We start from the raw sequence: 20,220 nt of genomic DNA, 5'->3' as shown, positions 1-20,220 counted from the left end.
CTGTATATACGTACTATAACACGGTACATTGGTGTGAGAATATTACATACAGTTAAGAAAGAGGCGCTGTCCCTCAGGTGAGAAGATGATGCAGTTGGGGCTCACACTGTGGATGGCGGCTCTGGTTCCCGATGGGGTATCTAGTGAGAGACAAGACAAGGTTAATAAATATAAAATATCACAGTGCCCAAGTCATTTCCTCTGCATTACTTTCGGCTTCACGTTCTTTTTGATCTTTGTACTTCCAACCTTTGTCAAATGTCGGTGAATTTATTGTTTGTCCACAGAACAAACAAGACGGATAACATGAATGACATCACTAGTCCCCAGTCTGCTGGACTATTCAGATGATTAAAATTATTGTATTATATTAAAATTGTGGGGGGAAAAATCACTAAAAATAAATCTCCAGGGAATATAACTGTTTGAGTCACCCTCTACATAATGGCAATATGGCTGTGACGACTGCAGATCCCACAGGACTCTCTAGACTTTAGGAAAGTTGTATGACAGATCCCATGGGACCTGTAATGAATGGCATACTAGGTGACGTCCATTGGTGTACCTACAATAGAGGCAGACCAGGCAACGTCTATGGGAGGTAGGGGGCCAGGAAACACTGAATTGCTTCCCCTGATTCTCACCATAGTAATTTATTAACTTTTCTACGCAAGTTTTCTGGCATCAAAAGTGGCAATTTGCACAAATTTTTGTTTTTTATTTACTTTTAATGCATTTATTTTGTTTTGACATTTTTTTTTTAAAGAAAAAGGAGATGCGGGGACATCCACGGACGTACACACTTAGGCCTAGTTCACACGGAAGTTTTTTGCCACGGTGTTTGACGCGGAAACCTGATGGAATTTTGAGGTAGATGTGCCTCTTAACACTTTTATCTTACTTCTGCGGGCTTCATACTAAGACTGGCATATGAAACGCCAGTCTTAGTGAATCTGCCCCATACTGTTTATCTGAAGGCTGCCACTACCTACACATTTATACCACCTCCATTGAATTGAATACTAACTGTATAAAATTAGCTCCCCCTAGTGTTGGCTAGAGGCAGTCAGAATTTTATAATTTAATAACTATTACAATTCTTATAGGGGAGTTTGGGCTCATTTTGAGTTTTGCTATGGGGCCCAATGTCTTCGATGCCAGAATTGATATCTATCTAACAAATAGTCATCTGTAGTAATTTGTGTGGTTACCTTTATAAATAATATGTCCAGTACTTTCTTCAACGTCTATATCCTCCATAGTGCTGATTGAACCATGACTGTAAATTAATAAATATTAAATGAGTGTAAAATTAGTTGGTAGTCATTTAGATAAAGGTTATTAAAGAGAATGTGACTAAGATTCAATACCAGACATAGCCTATGGACAAGAGAGGCACTGATTAAAAAATATATATATATTTCTTTCCAGGCCTCAACTGGAAAACCTTAAGGAGACTTTCCCACCATTGATGATGTTGCTGGGTGCCCCCTGACTATGTATTGATAACAGTCCTGCTGTCTTGGGAGAGTCCTCTACTTTCCCAAAAGGTTCAATGAGCCAGAAACCCTTTGGAATTTGGGAAGTTGCAATAATTATATTTCCTGTCTTAGAGGAGACCAGCAGGTGGTAATATAACTGCTGCCTCCTGCTCAAGAAGAGACTGGAGCCACAAGTTGGTTGGAAAAAAAAACGCCTATCAAGTTCAACCAATTACCCTACAATGATAATTCATAGGAAGGCAAAACAACTCCTAAGTCTCCAATTGCCTCTTGACAGATACATGTTCTCCTTGCAGAGATCTAGCTGGTGTAGGGAGACTTACAGGCAAAGCTCCCTGGGAAAATTATGCAAATTGGCTCTACACCAGAAGGAAGAAAACTTTCTCTCTAGCGCCACCTATTCCTGCACCCTAAGTTCTCAACACTGGTTTTCCTAGGATGTGTCATGCTCAGGTAGATCTGTCACTGAAGGTATGGAGGCACCCTACAGGTCACATCTTAGGAGACCAGAACAAGGTCCTTCAGCTACAAGGATTGAAGCAAAAAGAATCTGTACATCCCCATGGATGCCATGATAGTTGAGACTAAAGATCAACAGTAAGTAACCATCTAAGAAGGCCATGCAGGGGTAAGAGCATCTTCTAACCCCAGATGTTCTCTAAGGCTTGGTCCACCCTATTGCTTAGTTCCACAGTAACTTCTGAGTAATTACTACCACTCCCATAAGGTCATACTCACTATATTGCAGTGTGAGACAAGTGCACTTTATCATTGACAACAGTAATTTCTGTTGCTCCGTAAGAAGATAAAATGTCATTCAGGGCTGTTACGGTGTCTTCATGGGCTGAAGCTGTCAGGATCCATTTTCCTACAGACTGAAGTCAACCAATGAAAAAATACAACAATTAGATTATATTAGAAAAAGTCAAAATTTTCCTAGCCTGAAATTCATTTCCTATAGTTTGCAGTCTAAGTCAAGGGTCAAGTCTATATCCCGTCCTCTTGGATATAAGACAACCTATTAATAAGCATTAGTCAATTAAACAAAGTCATTGAACCACCGCCATAAAGATCGGCACACACAAAAATGACATTTGTTGTATGAAGCAATAAAGATTTGTGCTGCCTTCCGACTACGGGAAAATAAAATTTCAGGTGAGGAAATTTTAGACTTCCTGGACGTCTTCAGGCAGCACACAAATGGGGTTGGGCAGCAGTAATAAGAGGAGGAACATTAGGTTAGAACATTTCGCCTTTTCTAACACTTTTTTGCCAACAGCTGATTCCTCTGCTGCCGCGATGTCCGGCCTGTAATGTTTGACGTACGTCAGTGGAGATGACTATGTGGCGGCTCTACAGATTGTATCCAAGGGAACGAAATTTGCTTCAGTCCAGGATGTAGACGTTGAGCGAGTAGAACGACCTCTTAGTTGAAGAAGAACTGGAATTTCTTCTATTGTATAACACTCCGGGATAACTGATCGGATCCACCATGATAGAGTAACCTTGCTCGTCTTTTTACCCTTGGAATTGGAGGAGTAGAGATTCTTCTTGTCTAAAGGTTTCTACTCTTTTAAGGTAGGTTAGCACCACTTGTTTGACATGAAAGGAATGAACTTGAATACCTTGTTTATGTTGGATAGGATTTGGAACTGGTGGCAAAGGAAGAATCCACCTTTGGAAGAAATGAATATAAGGTTCTGAGGATAAGGCCATTAGTAAGATACCTCAGGACAATGCTTGTAGTTCGAAGGCGACGAGCTGATGTAATTGCCACCAACAAGACTGCATTTCACATAAGTTTATGTCGATCTCAAGAAGACGTTCAAATGGATTTCAAAAAAATACTTTCAGCACCAGGCCTAGATCCCAAGTTGGAGGCCTCAGAATTTGTATAGCTTTAAAAAAAAAAAACTACTGACTAGTGCATCACTAGAAAATCTATCAGGAAATTCTGCTGAGGTATTCAATTTTAACAATTTTTTTTTTATTACATTTTTTTAAAACAAGGAAAAAAACCTTAAATTTTATGAATTGCTGAATATCCTCCAATCAAGGTGTTGTAATATTATTTTTACACCATCTGAAAAAAATCTTCTGAATTCTGTTATAGACTTTTCATGTGGAAGGTCTTCTGGGAGCTAGGATCATTTTAATTACTTAGTTGGAAAACCCAGAAGATATTAAATTCCTTCTATCAGTTTCCATGCCGACAGGTGAAGACAAGAGGGCTCTGGGTAAAAAAAACCTTTCTGAACCAGCAGATCTTATATGTCTGGAAGCTTGAGGTGACCTTGGAAAGATTTAATAATAGCGGAAATTATGCCCTGCGTATCTAGTACGGAGCAATCACAATTGCCACTCTCTTTTCTTCCTTGATTTTTTTTTTTAGTACTCTGGGAATAAGTGGAAGAGGGGCAAAGGCATAAATAAAACTGTTCTCCCAGCTGACTGATAGACCATACAGGGCTAGTGGGCGATCCCCCTTGTTCAAGGAGCAGAACTTGGTTAGTTGAGCATTGAACTTGGTTACCAGAACATTCATTTGTGAGCATCCCCACTGGGACTTCGTCCATATGAAAATTTTCTGATTTCAAAGACCATTCTCCCGGAATAGGAGCATTCCTGCTCAACCAGTCTTTTTTGGCGCTTGTTGACCCTCTGATGTCGACTTCTAAAAGATTCCTCAAGTTCCCCTCTGCCCACAGCATTATCTGGGCACATTCTCTGGACAGCAGGTCACTCTTTGCCCCCCTTCCTTGTTGAGAGAAAACACAGTTGCTAGATTGTTCGATTGAACAAGGATTTCCTAGGATTGAAGCAAATCATTTCAAGTGCCACAGTGCTAGTTTGACAGCCCTCATCTCCTTGAAGTTTGACAACTCCCTCTCTTGTAGACTCCCTTTTAGGAAAACACCTGTTCCCTTAAGGTCGCTATGACTACCTTTATACCTTCTGGGTGGTTCCTCTTTTTCCTTGGGCCTATCGCTTTTCTCTGTCCTTCTGCCAATCGACTATGTGGTTGTATTTATACCTGGCTTCCTCTCCCTGTCTGTGCTTGTGAATGTTCCTGTCTCCTGTGTCTGATCAAGCTTCTGTCACTCCCTGCACTTCTGACTTCTGGTCCTTTTGGAAACTGACCTCGGCTTGTCTATCGTTAACCCCTTGTTTGCTGATTTGGATTATCCGTTCCCGGCTGGTTTTGACCTTTGCTATTCCTGATATCCTCTTGCCTTCTGATTTGAACTTTCGGTGAACCTCTGGCTGTCTGATTTCCTGCTCAGGTTAGTCTGTATTGCACCTCCTATCCAACGCTGAACTCTGCTAAGACAACCTTGGTCCTAAGCAGCAAAGACCATCCCACCTTGCGCTCGGCTCTGGCGAACACCTTAGGGTTGCCTTGGACACTGTCGATCAGAGTTGTGACAGGTTTGAGTCTACGGTTTTTTTAATTGCACGCTCTCTCCCGACACTCTCCAGCAGCCTTTGGAGAATCGCTGAAACTGCAATTCCATAGCACTCCCATTCTTCTGTTTCCACAGTTTTAGTACATGCGCATCCCAACCCCAATCTGAGGTATCTGGGGTGTTCTCTGTAGGCTCTTAACCCTGAAATTTCTTCTTCAGCCACCAGGCCAAGTCTTGAACTGTAGGTGAAAGATACATCAATGAGTCTACACCTTCTAGGCACCTGAATCACTGTTTGAGAATATTCGCTTGCAGTTTTCTTATGCGAGCTTTCGCCCACAGCATTGCCACTATCGATGATGTTAACAAACCCAGCACTCTCATTGCCCTGCAGAGAGACAAAATGGGGCGAAATATGTTTTTTGGAACAGCTTTTTTCTAATATTCTATCCTGTCCATCAGCTTTAGATTTATCTTGTTGGTATCAAGAAGCCCAAAAACGGAATTATTTTTATAGGAAGAAGATTTTTCCTTGTTGTCCAAGGAACCATGCGCCCAAAGCATAAGAAGTGTCAGATTCAGATGTTTTTCAACAGGCTTACCGAACTGGCCTTTTGTTAGCCAGTTGTCTGAATATGGGATGATGAATACTCTGCTCAGGGCTGCTGTTAGTACCACTATGAGTTTTTGAGTTTTGTTAAATCCCTAGTCACAGAGGAGAGGCCAAAGGGTAGACAGGTGACGAGGCAATGAAATATCTTTGTCCACTGCTTGATGCCAACTCTCAGAAATCTTCTGTGATGCTGCAGGATAGGAATGTATAGGTACGTAACCTTTATATCTATCGTATCCATAAAAATCCTTTATCTGTATGTTCATGATTAGACTTTATTGCTTCCATTTTGAATCTTCTTTTTTCGATAAATTTGTTTAAGAAGGTGAGGTCTATGACCAATCGCCACTTCCTTCTAGCTTGGCGACTGGAAAGATGTGTGAGTAGACCCCTTTTCCCCTTTGATCTTGCGGAACAGTTTTGAGGGCTCCTTTTTGTAGGCAAAAAGTTCACAACCGTTTCCCTTGGCACTCCTTCTTGCAGGTCATGAGTTTGTTGGCATAACCAAATTCTTAATGATCTGGCCACAGGAACAGCCGGTAGGACTATCTTGCAAGATGCTTCCGATGACAAACAAGATTTTTTTTTTAAAGTTGACCTAGCGGTTCATTGCATCTTTCAAGGCAGAAGACTCCACAGAGGGAAAGACAGTTCTCATCCGAAGCTTAGCAACAGCAACATTTACTTTAGTCGGAGTGTCCCATGAGGAAATGATCTCAGGGTCCAATTTATAAAGTAATTTGAATCTAGTACCGGTATCAAATTTTTTTATTTGTTCCCTGCCAGTCTTTCTCAATCATCAGTCAGGACCGGATGTTCAGGTAGGAAATTTTTGGGAAAGTAGAATAATCACTCTTTCTTAGAACGATCTTTAGAGTATTTATCTGACTTGACCGTCTCTTTCATTGATCAAACTGATCACGGTTAATCAAAAAATGGTTCTTCCGATATGATTTCTCTTTCAGACAAAACAAGTGAATTGGAAGAATCAGATGAAGGACTAGGAGCTCTCTTTCTTTTACAGGAAGACTTGCGTTTTTTAGATGAAGATAATTACTGAAACGTACTGGACAGCCGAGACTTGATCACAAATCTTCATGGCAGCGTCATGGTAATGGCGGATGGCATCCTTCACCCTGCCTGTGACGAGCTTTTCTCCACTTCTTTCCCTTTGATGACCGGTTGGACATCTCGGCGAACAGAAACAACAATAGGAAAATAATTACCCCCATACTCCATCCTCCAATAAAAACACCATAGAAGGCAAAGTAGAGCGTTAACATATGTAAAAATACCTTACTGCCTGGCAAAGTATGGACAAGATAGAAAGCTTACCCGCCTTTTACATGGAATGCCTTAGCCGACGCACTGTCTGTCCCGCATAGGTCATCGCGTAAAACGTGATAATGCCTAGTAATGGCCCTACACACTATTGTGATCTGCTGTGCACCCGCTCTCCTGGCTGCTGGCGCGTACGCAGAACGCTCCAGCAACGCCAAATGGATCGGAAGAAAAAACAAGATGGGACACCAGGGCTATAACCCTGCAATTAACCCCCCAAAATAAACTTGCGTAGTCCACCAGATGGAAGGAAGAAAAGAAGACACGTGTGATTTTTGTTTGTGCTCGTCTTTAAAGTGGTGGTGCAAAGACTTAGTTTTAAAAACTTTAATGTTTCGCGTCATGCTTGTAGTTTGTATTTGTAGAAAATGGCCATGACTTTGTTTTGTTCTAGTTTGCGACAGGTTTTTGCCATTTCAAAGAATTTTTTCAGCGCAAATATTTGTTGCAAACTAAACCAGTTCCAAATTTGTTCAAAGTCAGACAGAACTGTCTAAAGATGCGCCAATTTTATTATTTAGCAGTAGCCACTGTGATAAATTTGGCGCATCTAGACTAATATTAAGCTAAATTTAAGACAGTATTAGTAAACCTGGCCCATTGTGCCGAAAACACCAGAAGACTTTCTAGACTTACTTCTCGGAAATTAATGGGCACCTTCATCTCCAGTTTATTAGCACAAGTTTCATCTCCTAAGATACAGAAACAAAGATAGTACTGCCTCCCTGTGTCTCTCTGTAAATAACATATGCACATATAGTACTTCCTCCCTGGAAATGATGTACACACAGATAGTACTGCCTCCCTGCATCTACCTGCAAATGATGTAGACACAGATAGCACTGCCTCCCTGTATTTCGCTGTAAATACTATAGGCATCTCCCTCATAAGTTATGTAATCACAGATACTCCTGCCCATTCAATTTCTCCCTGTAAATTATGTAAACACAGATAGTACTGCCTTCCTGTCTTTCTCTGTAAATCATGTAGGTACAGATAGTACTGCCACCCTGTCCCTCCCTTTAAATATTATAGGTACAGATAGTACTTCTTCCCTGTCTCTCCCTGTAAATGATGTAGGTACAGAAATTACTGACTTCCTGCCTTTCACTGTAAATGACATAGGAAATGGTAGTACTGCTTCCCTGTCTCTCCCGCTAAATAATATATTCACAGATAGCACTGCCTCCCTGTCTCTCCCTGTAAAAGATGTAATCCCAGATAATACTGCCTCCATGTCTCTCCCTGTAAAAGATGTATACACAGATATTACAGCCTCCCTGTCTCACCCTGTAAATGATGTAATCACAGATAGCACTGCCTCCATGTCTCTCCCTGTAAATAATTTATACACAGATAGTACTGCCTCCCTGTCTCTCCCTGTAAATAATGTAATCACAGATAGCACTGCCTCCCTGTCTCTCCCTGAAAACAATGTAATCACAGATAGTACTGCCTCCCTGTCTCTCCCTGTAAATAATGTAATCACATATAGTACTGCCTCCCTGTCTCTCCCTGTACATAATGTAATCACAGATAGTACTGCCTTCATGTCTCTCCCTGTAAATTATGTAATCACAGATAGCACTGCCTCCATGTCTCTCCCTGTAAATAATGTATACACAGATGGTACTGCCTCCCTGTCTCTCCCTGTAAATAATGTAATCACAGATAGCACTGCCTCCCTGTCTCTCCCTGAAAATAATGTAATCACAGATAGTACTGCCTCCCTGTCTCTCCCTGTAAATAATGTAGTCACATATAGTACTGCCTCCCTGTCTCTCCCGATACATAATGTAATCACAGATAGCACTGCCTCACTGTCTCTCCCTGTAAATAATGTAATCACAGATAGCACTGCCTCCCTGTCTCTCCATGTCAATTACGAGTAAAGCAAAGTATTTGAGTCGAAATAAGTGATTCTTACCTTCATCATCTTCCTTGATGCTCCCTGGTATAAAGTAATGATATTTAGTCTCAAAGCACACAGTCTGGGCCTTGAATTTATTAATGACAGATTGTTTTACGGTTGGCGTCCTGGCTGCAAGACATAGAGGAGAATAATTAAGTATTCTAATTATTCTTAGCGTGATTATCTTTTGTATGTACAGATCATATCCACTTTTCATTGGCTCAGACTGAACTTATATTCCAAGCCGTTTTGGCATTACATAAAAGACGATCCTTGCAAAATGCCAGCCCCCGAGGTGCCCAAGTGTTATTACTTTCTTGCTGGAAAAAAATATAATATAGAAATTTCCAAAAATCTGGAGTTTTTTATTTGAGCTAGAAGCCAGGGGTCACGTGTATATCAGGGAATGGGTTGTGACTTTTTAAAACTCTAAGTTTTTGCTTGGGGTTTGGGGTCAATGTAGTGTTGGCTTTATGGCTAGTGCAGCTTTTCTCTATCTCTCTATAATCATATCTTGCTTAATAAAGAGATCATTCTGAGAAATTAATGTGGGAATAATCGCATTAATTGGGCAACTCCCCTATTCTTTAAAGTGTACCTATCATTAAAAAAAACAACCATACGCTCTTACTCTGTAGATATAGAGCAGCTGGAACGTTTGTATCCAACCTGCATGTTTTGGGTATTTGTCGGTCCCTCTGTTGGGTTCTGATTATAAACATTTGATCTCTCCATGTTTGCTGATGGGCTGGGGTGGGCTCTTTCTGGTGTGCTCTGAGCCAATCAGATGTCTCTGAGCCTCCTGCTGCTTCCCTCCCTCCACCTCCCCCCTTTCCTCATGCTGAAACACTGGGGAAGAGAAACTGCAGCTGCATCTCCCTCCTCCCCCTACAAGGGCTTTAAAGGCTTCTGGAGGGTAAGAGAGATGGCATGTCTCCTAATAAGATATATTACAAAGTTTTATGTATTCCCCTATACTACTGATTTATGATTAACCATGGGTATATTTTGAAGAGGTCCTGTTAACACGTTATCGCCTATGAAATAAACAGAGGAGAGATGATATTTTAAAGGTGAGATTGGAGCCTTGAAATGTACAGCTTTTTAGCCAATCACGAGACAAATCAAAAACTTTTATGTTAGCGAAACTCTTCTTTGATGAGACTCCTCGAAGAATAGTCTACACTCACAGAAGAAAATATTTCAAGGCTCAAATCTCATTCCTTGGCGCTCCTAAGACCCCCTACTCAAAACAATGTACACCAAAGTACCCCCCGAGGCTACAATCATACACTGAACTGCCCATTAAAAGCACAACATGAGCACAGTGCAAATACACCCTAGAGACATGGCATGTACCTCCTGGGATACATGTGTACCATCGGTTGAGAACCTAGACCCTAGCGCAATGATTGGGTGACCCCCTGTAGAAGACACAATCCCCTGAAAAAAGTTCAGACAAATGCTATTTAAGGTGTTTTATGACATCTCTATGTCTTCCTGTCGAAGTTCACCACTGAAAAAAACATTTACAGATAAAGATAAGGTCAATGACCTAAGTTGTAATAATGATTATATTAGATTATTAGATAACGGCTTGGCTGACCCAATTATAGAGGCCATTGCATCAATAATGGGAGTTTCTGTATTCTAACTGACCTCACATAAAGCATCATCTTTATTTTCAGCTCCTTTAAACACCACACGCACTGTGAACGGATGCTGCATAAAACCACACTCTACCGTGACCCAAAAAGTAGAAAAATATCTGAGGGGTTTTCCATTTAGAAGACTACATCTCATCTATGGTTCTAGATTTGTTTAGAAGGAAAGACACAAAAAGAGATGAAATGCAAACACAACTATGGTCTGAACTATGGTCACAACAGGGCTGAGTTATAGCATATAATGGGGCAATCTCCCTTTAATATGAAGACGAACAGTGTAATACTTCAGTTCTCCTGTGGAGGTGCTGTAGAGGAATTGAACACTTGCTGCCAGGTTTCCCTGCAGATTACAACTGATTGTTGGGAGTCTCAGCAGCAAGGCAACTTGTGTGATCAGTTTATTGTTGGGGGACCCTTCTAACAAAAATAGAAATCCCCTTTGGAAAAAATGGTATAAAAATGTATTCAAACAGGGGCGTTGCTATACCGGAACCTGAAACCTAAAGGTGGATTCACACGTGGCGTAATTTTACAATAATACGTAATTTTTGCAGCAAAACTTAATTAAGGTTGTAATATGGAACGAGATCATTACATTGAAGTATTATAATATATGAACTAGGTAACAGAAGCCCAAAGTTATAAATTAAAATATCTTAATCGACTTCCTATAATCCTACTTTTAAACAGGACCTGTCCCCTCTCCTGACATGTCTGTATTAGTAGATAATTGTATTCCCCATAAAATAAAATAAAAATTCTGGAACATCTTTTCTTAGAACTCTGCATTGTACCATTCCTCTGTTATTCCTCCTACAAATTTATTAATAAATTGACAACTGTATTTTACCAGTTGGGGATAACTGACATTGCCCAATCAGTGGTCACAGAGTGAGACTGTGTAGGGACACGCCCCATTTGACAAGGGGGTTGGTTGTCAATTTATTCATAAATTTCTAGGAGGAATTACAGAGGAATGGCACAACACAGAGTTCTAAGAAAAAATGGTCCAGAATTGTTATTTTATTGGGAATACACGTAATTGCTGAAACTGACATGTAAGGTGATTGTTAAAGATCCTCTTTAACAAACAATTTCAGGGATCCTTTAAATGCAGAGTGCTTGGCAAGCCTGAATTTTTTTTTAATCTATGTAAACCCCGCCCATAACTATAGGATACACCCCCATAACGAAAGCAAGAGTGCCTCCATTAACAGTGCCATCACAGTGAATTAATTAACAGCATCTGCAGAGTGCTACCCTAAACAGTACCGCCACAGTGTCCCTCAATACAAAATACTGCCAGTAAAGTGCCCCCTCACCTACCTTCACACTTTCATAGTAAAATTTTGTCTGCCTGAACCTGCCACTAGGGGGAGCTCACTATTTACATATTTATACAGCTCCTATTGAAGTCAATTAAAACAGTAGAAACACATACAAAGCTAGCTCCCCCTATTGGCGGCTGTTAGAATGCGGCTGTAAGAGTTGCCTGTTCCGCCAGCAGTTCGGGAGCCCTCTCCTATTTTGGAAGAGTAGGCAAATAATGTATTATATATTAATCATAGCACGTGTAGGTGCACATGATGGGGAATATAGTCTATAAGCTCCACTTGGGCCTAAACTTCTTGAATGTATCCTCCAAAAAGTTTGCAAAATATGTCAGCGTCATATACTCACATGCGAGATATAAGGTTTTTCTTGTTTTAGTTTGTGCCCCCAGAAGCAGCAAATCGTCCTCAGTCTTGAAGGTCAAGACTATATCCCCATCTAACAAGAAAATAAAAAAAAACATGAAATATATTATTTTTTGGGCAGATCAGACACTGAGACGAAAGTACGTAATTGGTTGACCAGTGTAGGACATTGCAATTGATTGGCTGGCATAAAATTAATAACTGGTTGTATCATTGAGTGGGTGGGGGTGGCTCGCCAGTGTTTTCTCAATCGTGTGCACATGTTCAGATGATCCAGCCTTAAATATGTCTGTACCTTCAATTGAATTGCCAAACTTCAGCTCTGAGAGGATGGTGTCAGCAGGCCTGAGGAAGAAGGTAGAAAGAAACAGCAAAGATATTGTGAGAATGAGCTACAGCATTTCAAATATTTCCAATTCTTTTCTTCTTCTATGTGTTATTTTAATATATCTTGTCTGTTTTATGTATGCCTGTCTTTTTACAGCTACTTTTGCTCATATTCTGTCCTTCGAGAGGATACATGTTGCTAGCATTGCCTGCTCCCAGGGTCCATGTGGGCTATTATGTGGACATTATTACCTCCATGTAATTAAGAACATAAGGCACAGACTATGATTGTAACCTTCACAAGATTGACAATGGTCGGAGACATATAATGTAGAGCAGGGAGTAGTTTGTATTTACTTGTATACAGGTTGGGTGACCGGTTGACCATAGGCAGTGCTACATAACCCATAAAATGGCTGACTATGGTTGAAAAATGTATGACCACAGAGAAGTTAATAGAAACATTGATCTCTATAGTGGGTTTAAAAAGCAAAAATGTGGTAAATGTAAACAATCGACCAACATGGTCACTGAGGAACTAATAATATTAGGGCACAACTTACGCTGTGATGATCTCTTTTAAGGTATATTCTCCTTGTTTCCTGCTGACCTCCAGCCGGGCAGTGTAGAGGATTCTCACATTATAATGTTGGTCCATAGAATTGGAAGACTTAGCCAGAAGATGCCAGGAAGTAAAATTATCCTACAGAGTATGGGGAAAGAGTATGGAAGAAGGTCATCATTGTCTATGTGTCCTAACCTAGGGTAGTGGGGTAATCTGATGAGTATAACTGTATGATTGGTTAGGATCCCACCACTGCAACCCCCATCAAATGGGAGAATGCAGAGCCCATGCCCTCCATTACTACTACAGGGACAAGAGGAGCATTGTAGAGGAGCACGCACAAGTTATGTAATCAATGACTGACTGGTAGGGGTTCCATTGTTGGAACCCTCACCGATTGGGTGAATAGGGATCGCATGCCATACATTACTACTCTATATCTGGGACAAAAGACAAGGAGAGGGCCATTGCGGCAGTCTCCATTTACATTTATAGGCAATTATGGGAAAAGCCAAGCAAGAAGGACTGCTTGCGTTGCTCCCGATAGACTTCAATACAGACTGCCACAACAGTCGCAAAGATTTTACCTGTATTATAGAAAAAAAAATCTACTACTACAACTCTGTTTCTAAAACACAAATGGACACAAACCTCAGTTTCCTCCAGAAATTTATTTTCTTCAAAAAGTCCATAACATTTCTGTGCTAAAGAGAAGAATACACATTATAGTAAAGGGTTAGCTGAGACCTGGCAGAATACTCAATATCATATATATCAAATGTTCTGTACATTATAACCCATTCTGTAGGCCACTCCTGAGATCTTCTGGTCAGATGTTCCACCTGATGGTTATGAGATTCTGACAAGGCCACAGACCTCCCCATGTTATACAATATTACTCAGTGGCCAGCATGGCAAATGGAGGCCCTGGTTTTATTTTTCTTATAGCTAGGCTTTCCTTTACCTGTGGAAAAGATTCAGTAAGCTGTTCTAGTCCAGCATCTAAATATCTCTATAAGGATGAGTAGCTTGTTAGTGCTACCCCTGACACCCAGTACCCATTTCACATGCCCCACCAGCCCCTTAGATATGTATCGGTCAGTAGCGGTCCAAGCTCATGGATCACCACTGATGATATCTTCTGACATGTCAAGAAGTAGTAACCACCAAAAAGTTTTAAATGTTGGCATATACTGTAGAGTACATTGCCTCCTAGACTTTTTTTTTTAAAGGGGATCTCTGCCTGAGCAGATAGCGGCTACAGAGAGTGTATCTCACTCTGGAGGACCCATCACGTCCATGCATTACATGGGCATCCCATTGATTTCAATGGGCAGTGTGTAATTCTCCATTTCCCCTGTGGAGGCACTGCAGGGAAATTGAAAACTTGCTGACAGATTCTCCCACAGATTACAGCTGACCGCTGATTGTCCAAAGCAGACAACACATTTAATCCTTTCCCACATATTGATGTACATATACATCATAAGCGGGAGGTAATTCATGTATTTTAACATCCATAAACGCCAATGCGATCTCGTGGGCAAAGAATCTGTCCACGTGTGATCGTCCACTGGGCCAGCTATGATTGACAGTTACCCTCCTGTATTATTAGCCAGGATCAGAGGAAAACTCCAATACCAGCCATTTAACCCTATAGTACCACGAATCATGTGGATCAGAGAGCTGACAAAGGAATAGGGCTCCCTTTCATGTCACTGTCATTGCGATCACAGGGGCCTAATAAAGTCCCCCAGTGCTATCTAGAATTTGGGACTTGACATTTTACATGCACAGGCATTAGCAGGGTTTTCCCTTAAGCACATTCATCACCTATCCACAGAATAGGTGATAAATGTATGATTGCTGGGGGCCTCACTATTGGGACCCCGACCGATAACTAGATCTTCTTCACTGCACGATCACAGTGAGGAGGGAGCTCAGAAGCAGAAGGAGCAGTAGGCTCCTGAGCTCCCTCTAGTTGCACCTGTAAGCTGTCAGCCTGTTGCGTTTTAAATCTATGTCTATGCAGGGGATTTGGAGCTTTGTATCAGAAAACAGAGCTCTGTTCGTTCTGAAGCTATATTAAGAAAATGTTAATCAGCGCAGAATTTGAAACCTAAAAATGACATAATAATAATAATAATAATAATAATAATAATAATAATAATAATAATAATAATAATAATAATAATTATTAAAAAGCGAGGATTCACTTTAAGCCAAAAATTGTCTTTGTCCTTAAGAGATTAATTAAAGATCTCCATATATAAGGCCTATGTGAACCATCTTAGCCCTCATGAAATGACGACAGTAAACATGAGCTGAAATAAAATCGAATTTTCCCCACGGTTTTTTAATGGTAACTGTAAAGCTAATGATAATAGTAATAAGTTTCTTACCATAATCTACAGTGATGTTGAACTCCTGAAGATGGGTCAAGTCCTTGCATTTGATCCATTTTTTGAAATGTTCCAGCTGTAATTCTGGATGTGTAGATGATCTCACTAGGGAATGTAGTAAGTAGTGATCTGATAGCTCCAGTATTGGTACTTATGCATACATAGTAAGAAGTCTGTCTATAGTGTAAGGCCACGTTCACATCGCAGATCTGTCATATTTCACGGGAAGAATAGTGTAACATGCAGCGCCATTCTTCCCATCAAAACGAGGGACACTACGACAGAACCCAACGGACTCTATTATAAGTCAATAGGGCCGCCGAGTGCCGTTGGTGTCAAATGTGCGCCGATCCAGTACTGCATTGTGGTTTCCATATTTAATGGTAACCATGACACAGATATGACTTTAACTGTACATGTTTCATATTGGCTGCCATCAATCCCCATCTCCAGTACAGCTCACAATCTAATTCCAATATAACATACCACACAGGGAGCAAGAAACAAAGTAAGACTCTCCCTCATGGCTACTTATTTTATTATGTTTGTTTTGTTATCATAAATTCAAATGCTATACATATATATATATATATATATATATATATATATATATATATATATACACACGGGTGTTTCCTCTCCTACCAGTTCTCTTATTTCAACATACCCTTAGATGTGTGGCGCAAGATGACGATCTTTGAAACAAAATAAAATGATTTCAGGATACTCTGTCACGAGATGTCCTTGAGATATGTGTCTTTATGTGGCCACCCAGTGGATGAGATGTGAACTGCAGCCTGTCATAGGTTTTGCTAGAATATTGTGATATTGTATTACATTTATCGCATAATAAATTGGAGTCCTTCACCAAATTCAAGCAAAAGTAAGGGTGAACTCATCTGTATATATCACAGATATTTCCACACTTTTTATCTAAATAATTACACCCATTGAGCGTCCAAATAATGCCACCATACAATGCCTAAATAATAGTGTCCACATAATATTGCATATACAGCAAACATAATACTGACATAAAGTGCCAAAATAATCCTGCCATACAGAGCCCACATAATACCACCAGATGTATATGTAACAATTATATGTGCCCAAATAATATGCAGTATCCAAATAATATTTCAATTCAATTAAAAAATAATACCGATAAATATTGATGGGTGGTTTTAGGGTTAATTTTAATTTATTGTCGGGCAGAGTGCTGAGTGTAAATTAATGATCTGTTCGACTACCGTAACTGACAGTGGAGGGAAATGTTTTCCACCCACCCTCAGGTTGTTCCTGGGGGTCGAGGTTTCAGGTCTTTCAAGGAAACAGGGCGTTGGGCAATTACTAAATTTGCCTCCTCCTAAATATTGGGCCTGATTGTCGGGGGCACTGAGCATGTTGCTGTACAGACCCCATGGTTTTTTTCTGATGGCCTTGCCCCTAGTTGAGTCAAGGATCACATGATGTAGGTTGACCACCATTGGTTACTTCAGGTTATTGTACATTAACATCTTTATAACCATCACTCACCATATAAGACTGACAGTGGGATTAATTCCTTTGTTCGATGATTTACAATTAACACATCGGGATGAACTTGAAGAAATGTCAACAACCCAAATTCTGGATGGAAGAGAAATAAAATGAACATATCACGTTTTAACGGGCATCTCCAATCGGGTTGTCATGATGTTATAATTCATTCCTGCTATTGAACATTGAAACATTTGAGAAACTAGTCTGTCCTGTATGTCTTCATCTGTCCTCTTCTGTCCAGTTCTAATATCTAGTTCTAAAAAAGATGGGTGACAACCTATGTGGGAGCTGTAATGGGGGCCGTGTTGGTTTTCATGCAGCTTTTGTTAAACTATTGCTCAGGCAAGTTCAACTTTAAACCTGCTATGCCAGAGGGCACTAGAGGGGCATGTGCCCCAAATGTTGGATGCCGTAGGGCGGTCACCAACAAACCGTTCTGTCTTGGCCAGGGAATTTAGATACAGGTCATGTCCCCTGTGAAGGGAAGCCTAGCGATGGCTCTGTGCTATGCCCACACTGGTATGCTCTTGGACCCTGCTTGGGAACAAACTAGATTTAAGTCTCTTCTTCATATGTAACTGTTAAACTAAAAACACAAGTAACATTTTATGCAGGGAGTTTTGTTGGTATGAGGTTGAAGGCCTAGACCCATTCGAGATGCTATTTGGCTATGAAGCCCCCCACCCTATATGCTAATACTGTTTGCTGTTATTACCAGGAGTGCTCATGTAGATAACATTAGAGTGGGACATCATTATGCAGCGCTTATCGTAAAGGAAAACAGATAGGCAGCTTCCATCCTTGGTGGAACATCACCAAGAACAAAGCCTCCAATGAAGCCATTAAGTTGCATCTAATGGATGTTTTTGAACTATGATTTGGTCTTGAAGCTTGAGAAGTTCTAGAACCCAGGCTATAACATATGATATCTCACCATCATGAGCTACATTTCTGTAAGCCAGAGTCTTCTTCTCATCGTACACTCTCTCAATAATAAAGGGTCCACGCTCGATCCTCTGCAGGCTGTAATCATTAAGGCAAAGTTAATTTGTAAATGATACAATGTGACAATCAGGGGCTTCCAAAATTAGGTTCCACGTGTAATAATAATAATCCCTAAGACAATTTTTGAAAGAGTATACAAAACCATAACAAAACAATTTATTATTGGGCTCCATGAAAAAAGAATAATGGACACTGTTGAAGTGTCTCCACCAAAGGACCCGAAATGTAAAAATGTCCAACACTCGAAGAGAAGGATTAACTTACGGATTGAAGTATCCTGTTACTGTTCCCTCCTTCTCTGTTAAAGATATTTTGGCATAGGAATAATGGATTTCATCTTGAGTAGGCAGTGGTTCATGGGACGCGATCGCTTTCATGTTCCATAGGCCATTAATCTGTAGGATAGAAAAAACACTAAGCTTCTTGCACAGTACTACTTCCCTGTCACCAATGGTTGGGTAGATGAAGCTGCTGGTGACTCTTTATGGTTCCATTATGAAAATTATTGACTTGTTAATAACTTTTTGAATATTATTGTTCATAATTTTTGTCTCCTGTATAGCGGGCTACACTGTTCTCGAAACTCAGGAGCTACGGAAATAGCTGTGCTGCGCTGTTTGTGTAGCGCCCATTCACTTCTGCGGAGTTATGGAAACAGTGTAGCAAAATGTGCTCGGCTGTTTCCGGAAAACCCGGCCACCTCGACATCCGGTAGCTGGAGCCCAGTTACAGAAGGCAGGACTGGGGTCAGGGGTGGGACCCACATCTTTCGGACATTAAATGTCTGGGATACGACTACCCCTTTATACCCTTCACTGTACTAACCTAAACCACCAAGGATGTAATCATTAACCACTTCACTACTCTAGACCACCATTAACTATTAACTTTCTCACTTCCCTAGACCATCCTATGTCACCCATCGCTGCAGAGAAATTTAAGACTATCTGAGATATAACAGCAAAAATCTTTTTTTAAAGTCATTATTTTTTGTAATGATGATGTAAGTTGTGGTATTTTGGTGGAAGGGGGCTTAGGGGCACAGGAGAAGCAAAGTACTGAAGGCAGCATTGGGGGTATAACTTTCAACTCCGAGGCAAGGAGAGGTTTTCGCTCTTTCCCCTTCTGGACCACCAAACCCTGGACCACATAGTTGCGGTGTCAGTCATGTGGATCATGTCGACCAAAACAAAAACAGGTCAAGAAAAAGAATATCATTGGAAATACATGAGGAAATAAAGAAATTTATAGCATCAGCCGAATTTCAGAAGGGAAGGACATAACGAAACAGATGTATTTTTATCTTGACCAGGGGCGTAATACCATAAAGACAGATCATGCGACTGCTATGGGGCCCCTGGAGAGAGGGGCCCAGTTCTAGTTGGTCCTATACCACTTGTTACTGGGTGAAAAGAACCTGTAAAGCAGTCCTCATTCCAGAGGGGGTAGGAAATTGGCCCAAGCGTCTTGGATGGAAATAATTGGCACCTAAATGCCGCGAGCATAATACTCTTTGCTATGGGGCCCCCTCTTTTTATGTACACCAATGGTCTTGACTACTTACCTGGCTTAAGTCAATGGGTAGCCCGCTTATTTCTGTGCAGGAATCCGAGGAGCCCCCCCAGGTTACATGAAGGAGACAGGCAAGAAGCAGTGGGAAGGTGGTGGCGATCTTCATGGTTTTAGGAGACAAGTAAAAACTAGAGACCTGAATTCCTGGAGCAGACTATGATATTCACACAGCAGAACAAAGTCCTATCTGAGGGCCCAGGGGGGCGAGGAAACAAAGTGCATTTTATACAAACTAAATATTGACACAAGTCTTGCAATCAGGAAAACTGAGCGTTTAACCCCTACATTACATTCCTGTCACCCCTCATACCAGGGCCGCCTCCAGTTTTACGTGGGCATTTGGGCGATTGAGTCACAGTGGGCCCCTCATGCCTCAGCTTCTTACCTCCACCCAGTTTACTTTACAGCAATAATGTCGCCTGTAAACTTTTCATCACATTTCTGATGCATTTTTTTTGCAATTGTGTTTCTTTGGTTAATTTATGTTTCTGTCACTTTGCCAAAGAATGGCCCCAGAAAAAATAAAAATAAATGTGAATACTGAACTTGTTTAGTCAGAAGAATTTTTTTCTATTTTTGTCTTCACGGATTTATAGCCATAACAGTCATTACTTTTTTATTTTTTCATCAACATAGCGGTATGAGGTCTTGTTTTTTGCAGGACGAGC

At 40.7% G+C, this 20,220-nt stretch overlaps 1 protein-coding gene across 1 annotated transcript in view; it reads right to left on the bottom strand.

Annotated features, from left to right (window-relative positions):
- The window catches only part of LOC142659864 (uncharacterized), a 30,586-nt gene extending 10,852 nt beyond the window's left edge, over positions 1-19,734 (bottom strand). Inside the window, exons 1-14 of the mRNA XM_075836402.1 lie at positions 19,545-19,734; positions 18,245-18,375; positions 17,910-17,998; positions 16,970-17,062; positions 15,434-15,538; positions 13,683-13,735; positions 13,030-13,169; positions 12,435-12,484; positions 12,123-12,212; positions 8,791-8,904; positions 7,500-7,555; positions 2,241-2,377; positions 1,212-1,279; positions 51-140 (exon numbers count right to left, since the gene is read on the bottom strand). Coding sequence (XP_075692517.1) covers positions 51-140; positions 1,212-1,279; positions 2,241-2,377; positions 7,500-7,555; positions 8,791-8,904; positions 12,123-12,212; positions 12,435-12,484; positions 13,030-13,169; positions 13,683-13,735; positions 15,434-15,538; positions 16,970-17,062; positions 17,910-17,998; positions 18,245-18,375; positions 19,545-19,658 — 1,330 coding nt within the window. The 5' untranslated portion in view covers positions 19,659-19,734. The remainder of the gene's footprint in view (positions 1-50; positions 141-1,211; positions 1,280-2,240; positions 2,378-7,499; positions 7,556-8,790; positions 8,905-12,122; positions 12,213-12,434; positions 12,485-13,029; positions 13,170-13,682; positions 13,736-15,433; positions 15,539-16,969; positions 17,063-17,909; positions 17,999-18,244; positions 18,376-19,544) is intronic.
- Between the last annotated feature and the right edge of the window lie 486 nt (positions 19,735-20,220).

The sequence above is a fragment of the Rhinoderma darwinii genome, chromosome 8 (genome assembly GCF_050947455.1).
Source record: "Rhinoderma darwinii isolate aRhiDar2 chromosome 8, aRhiDar2.hap1, whole genome shotgun sequence".
NCBI lineage: Eukaryota > Metazoa > Chordata > Amphibia > Anura > Rhinodermatidae > Rhinoderma > Rhinoderma darwinii.
This window is presented reverse-complemented; position numbering and strand designations above follow the sequence as displayed.